This window comes from Vicia villosa, linkage group LG6, assembly GCF_029867415.1.
Source record: "Vicia villosa cultivar HV-30 ecotype Madison, WI linkage group LG6, Vvil1.0, whole genome shotgun sequence".
In the NCBI taxonomy this organism is placed as follows: Eukaryota; Viridiplantae; Streptophyta; class Magnoliopsida; order Fabales; family Fabaceae; genus Vicia; species Vicia villosa.
The window spans coordinates 114324088-114328814 of record NC_081185.1 but is presented as its reverse complement, the minus strand read 5'-3'; the positions used below and the strand labels follow the sequence as shown (position 1 = coordinate 114328814).

Sequence of the window (4727 nt, the reverse complement as noted above, 5' to 3'; positions counted from 1 at the left end):
TTATGATAAGAACCGAATCGGATCTTTGACAAAATCATAAAAGGAATAGTTGGAATGTGTATTCTCTCCACAAAAAGACCACCTCCACACCAACACTTTGATGTTCCAAATCAAATCATCTAGATTCCAAACCTCTTCCCAGAAACAAACCACATTCCTACTTAACCATAAAGACCAAGTTGTAGCCAACCAAATAATATCTACTTTCTTAACCAAAACTTTTTTTGATTTACAAAAAGAGTGCCAATCCATAAAACTCGAGAAGCTCTCTTCCTCTCCTATCCCATCTTTACCTATCCACACCGCTATATCCCTCCAAATATTCTTTACAAAAGAGCAACCAAAAAAAGAATGATCCTGATTCTCCGGATCAATCTTACAAAAAGAGCACAAGACCATGTCAAAAGATAACGGAATACCTCTGAGCACAAGGAGATCTTTTGTTGGAAGCCTATTGGCAAGGAGCCTCCACCAAAAAGCCTTAACCTTGAAAGGGACAACCGATTTCCAAACCAAATTCTTCACTTCAAAGTGTCTACCATTCGGCCCAAAAGGAGTGCGATACCTAGCATATTCCTCATAACACGAAGCCACCGAGAAGCCATCACCCCCTTTACTAACCTATTCCGCCCCATCCTTATCCGAGCCCATCATTCCCACATCCTCCAACATTCCACGAAAAACACCCCAATCGATCGCCAACAAATGGTCTTACAACCGATTTCCCAAAATACCACAATCCCACCAAATCCACTTATTATCCACCCAACCTCTCATCGCCGCTACCGACACCGTTTTCAAGCGGGATGCTTCATAAAGACACAGAAATTCCTCCTTAAGAACCATCCCGTCCAACCACTTAACATCCCAAAACGGGATATTAAAGCCGTTACGCAAAATAAACCTACAAGAAGAAACAAACGGGTCAAAAAAAGAGTCACTCCCCAACTTCAATAAATCCTTCCACCAGAATGACGCCCTCCTCCTCTCTTTAGGACACACGACTCCACCCATAATCTTCAACACTAAGTCCCCATATCTCTCCTTTAAAACCTTATACCAAAGAGAATCCGCCCCTTGAATAATCTTCCACCTCCATTTGCACAAAAGAGAAAAATTGAAATCTTCTATATTTTTTAAGCCTAAACCCCTCGTCTCCATAGGTTTAGTCACCTCCCTCCAACTAATCCAATGAATACATATCCTCTCCTCAATCCTAAAGGACATAGAATATTATAACTATTCTTCAATCCTAAACCAAAAACCAAAAATTAAGACTTTGATTGACAACTAAAAAAATAATAATGCCTAATTAAATCTAAGAGTTTCACTCAAAATATAATTGTCCACTGGGCAAAGGAACAAAAAATATAAGAAAAAAAATTATTGATATCACTTTTTGTATTTCTTCTTTCGATATATAATCTATGTCTATTTGTTCTAAATAAAGGACATGAGTTATGAAGAGTGAAAAGTAAAAAGATGACTAAAAAATTTAACAAACGAATACAAACAATTCCATTACTTTTCTCCACTCCTCTCCTCTCTCATTCTGTCCTCTTTTTCCAAATTTTAGTTTCTCTTCTTCTCTTCTTAATTCATCTATTTGTTCAATTTTTCCTCTGTTTTTTCTTTTACCCAGCGTTGATTTTCAAGCGTAACAGTTACTTAGAAGTAAGGATAGTCAAAATTGCATTTAATAGTTGGATAATAATGCCATGGTTTTATAAAACGAAAGTTAGGGAGAAGTTATAAATATAGGTTAAGCTTGTGCCAAATATGTTGTGAGCTGTTAAAAATTTGATTCTTTGAAAATTCAGCAAGCTGTTGCCAATCAATAACAGCTGTTAGTTTTCAAAAATAACAGAATTTAACAGCATAGCATTTTAGTTGGTTTTGTCATTAGTTGTACTATTCTCTCATGTGTATTGTGTATATATACATTGTTGTAATCCCAATTCAAAGTTAATGCCATTTTTTATTCATCAATATTATTCTCTACCCTAATTCTCTCTCTCTCTCTCTCTCAATTCATCTTCTTTCAAGTTTCTTTTCACCACTGTTACTACCTTCAAAATTCTGGTTTTATGTTTTATGTTGTTCCAACATTTGGCATCAAGAGCACTGATTATTGATCCCAATCCGCTGCAACACCAACAATGGCTACCGTTTCCAATGATCAAATTCCCACCAATCTCCCAATTCTTGTGTAATACGGTGAACTGACTTTATTAGAAATGTGCGGTATACAAGAGTCGCCACCGACTTTTATTTTATCCAATAAGAAAGGCTAAAAGAACAGGAAAAAACCTTTTTGAAAGAGATTGAGTTTGGGGGGTAAGTTATACAAAGGGAAGGTGTAAAGCACCCTTTGTATCCATGGTTATCCATGGGCTCTTAATTGCTTAGCTCACTTTGTTTGAATTGTTTGAAAAGATTTTGAAGTGTCGTGTGTGAATAGTAAAAACTTTGAAGAAGAACTTTAGCTTGTAAATAAGCGTAGTCTTTTTGAATTTGATTTTGGAAAAAAGTGGGAAAAGGGTTTTTGAATTTAGAGCAAGCAATTAGTAGCAACTACCCTAAGTTAGAAAAATTGTCCTTTTAGTCTTTCGGGCGAAAGAGTCTATTCATACCATAAGAGGGCATGAAGTCTTTCAATTGGATGTTGAAGGGTCATCGAGAAATTATCGTTCGCCACAAGACTATCCCTTGCCATAAAGATGGCAGGTAGTCTAAGGGAAGGATATAATAATCATTAATCTTTTAGGCATCATGCGAGGATACCTTAGCAATCGGGGACAATCATTTTTATAAGGCAACATTGAGGGAGTTTCAATAACTTTGAAGGCAACATTGCTTTAGGTATCCTCGGAATCGAGGGACTTGACTATTTTTAGGCAACAAAATTAAGGCAATAAGGCAACAATATAAGGCAACATGCAACAAGAGGGATTACCCTAAAGGTGTGTGGGTGCCACAATCACGTGGTTAACTTCGATGATATTTATCTTGTAATTAGTGATCTAAGTTATTTAGCAGGCTTGCACTCCCTAGGATTACTAACCACAACAATTAATATTACGGAAATTAAAGGCAGAAAATAAATTCCTACGCTATTACAATAAACACCTGCGGGGAAGGGGAATTACAATAAAAACCTGTAGGGGAATGCAGAAATTAAAAGGCGGAAAGTAAAGGCAGAAAATAAGAGGGATCAATAATTAGTCTTAAACATTGAATGCCTTGATCTTCCTCGAACCCTTGATTGACACTGAAAATTAAAATGAAAATAATAGGGGTGAGTGTATTACCAATTCATTAACGATGAAAGTAAACCCTAATTTATTTTTTAAGGCACAAATAAAATGATAAATAAATTTAAACAAGAAAAGAATTAGAAAAAGAATTAGAAACTTAGCTTTTTGATCTGATGGCGCGTGGCTGAAGGATCTTGGTTAATCCTGAAAATTAACCACGAAGAAGAAAAACGTTAGTGCATTAACTGATCTAAACCCTAATTGATTACAAACCCTAAAAGTTTACGAACCCTAATCCACCCTAAAAGTTTACGAACCCTAATCCTGAACTTAAAAGGGTTATTTAAGAAAAGTTATTGTGACCAAGAAGGTTTATAAGGCTTAAAAATGTGTTAGTGGATAACACCACCTACCTGAGGATTCTAGGGTTTATAAATGAATCGAGGTTAACAAACCTAAAAATTAACTATTAATTTTCAATTAATTAATTAATTAAAAGTATATATAAAAATAATAATTTTCGTTGTTTAAAAAATAATTATTGATAAATTTGTGGAACAATCGAGTTTTCAATTAAAAATAAATCATTATATGAAAATTATTATGATAAAAAAAGATGTTTAAATGAAACAAATAAAAAAACTGAGAAAAAATAAATACCTAAAAAGATGTATAAAAACAAAATAATAAATAAAAAAAGAAAACTTAGCTGATGGGATCTAGTGTGGTACGTGGCTGGAGGAGTATGGTGAGGACTGCATCCTGATCCTTCAGATTAAGTTTCAGTGTCGATCTGTTGGCCAGTAATGAGGGCACGTCACAAGTGTGCATGAGATGGAAGCATAGGATCTGGGAGCAAAGAACCACACTTAAAAAAATAAATACCAGGGGGATACGTCGCTGGGAATCAATCCCCTTCTTTGTTGGTGACCAGCCTGTGACTCAACCGCTTGTGCTACGTCGTTGATTTGTAACTGGAATGAAAGACAATGATTAAATAATAAACGCACGGATATTAATAATAAAAAAAAGAAAGTCAGAATTAAACGCGTGGGCCCCATATTTGCTTTGACTAGCGAATCACAAGTCACGAAGGCGCCACGCAGTAACCAATAGAGTCAAGGCACATGACCACCGGAGCTGTATAGCTCCGGTCACCTTCTTCGGCATGCCCAAAACCTGCAAAAACGATCAACATTAACAAAGAAAACAACCCATATCCCATATATCAGCCCTTGCGAATTCAGTGGTGGGATTATCTCACTCTGAAACGGCCGGTAGCCCTGGATACAAAGCCTCATGAACTCTATGCCCTAACAATGGCATACAAGAATTCCTGCGTTAAAACTCAAGATTTATACGTCAAACATAACCTGATAGCATATATTAGAAGTTATAAACAAACAGAAGTCATTCATGATGCATGGATTGAGAGAAATAAAAACCATAAGTGAAGTATAAAATCCAATA

At 35.8% G+C, this 4727-nt stretch overlaps 1 protein-coding gene across 1 annotated transcript; it reads right to left on the bottom strand.

Moving 5' to 3' along the window:
- On the bottom strand, positions 1-4671 carry LOC131614405 (uncharacterized). The gene is made up of 5 exons (XM_058885990.1): positions 4663-4671; positions 4368-4436; positions 4143-4231; positions 716-904; positions 1-565 (listed from the first exon to the last, which is right to left on the bottom strand). Exons 1-5 carry the CDS (start codon positions 4669-4671, stop codon positions 1-3), a joined length of 921 nt encoding a protein of 306 aa, XP_058741973.1.
- Positions 4672-4727: the final 56 nt, after the last annotated feature.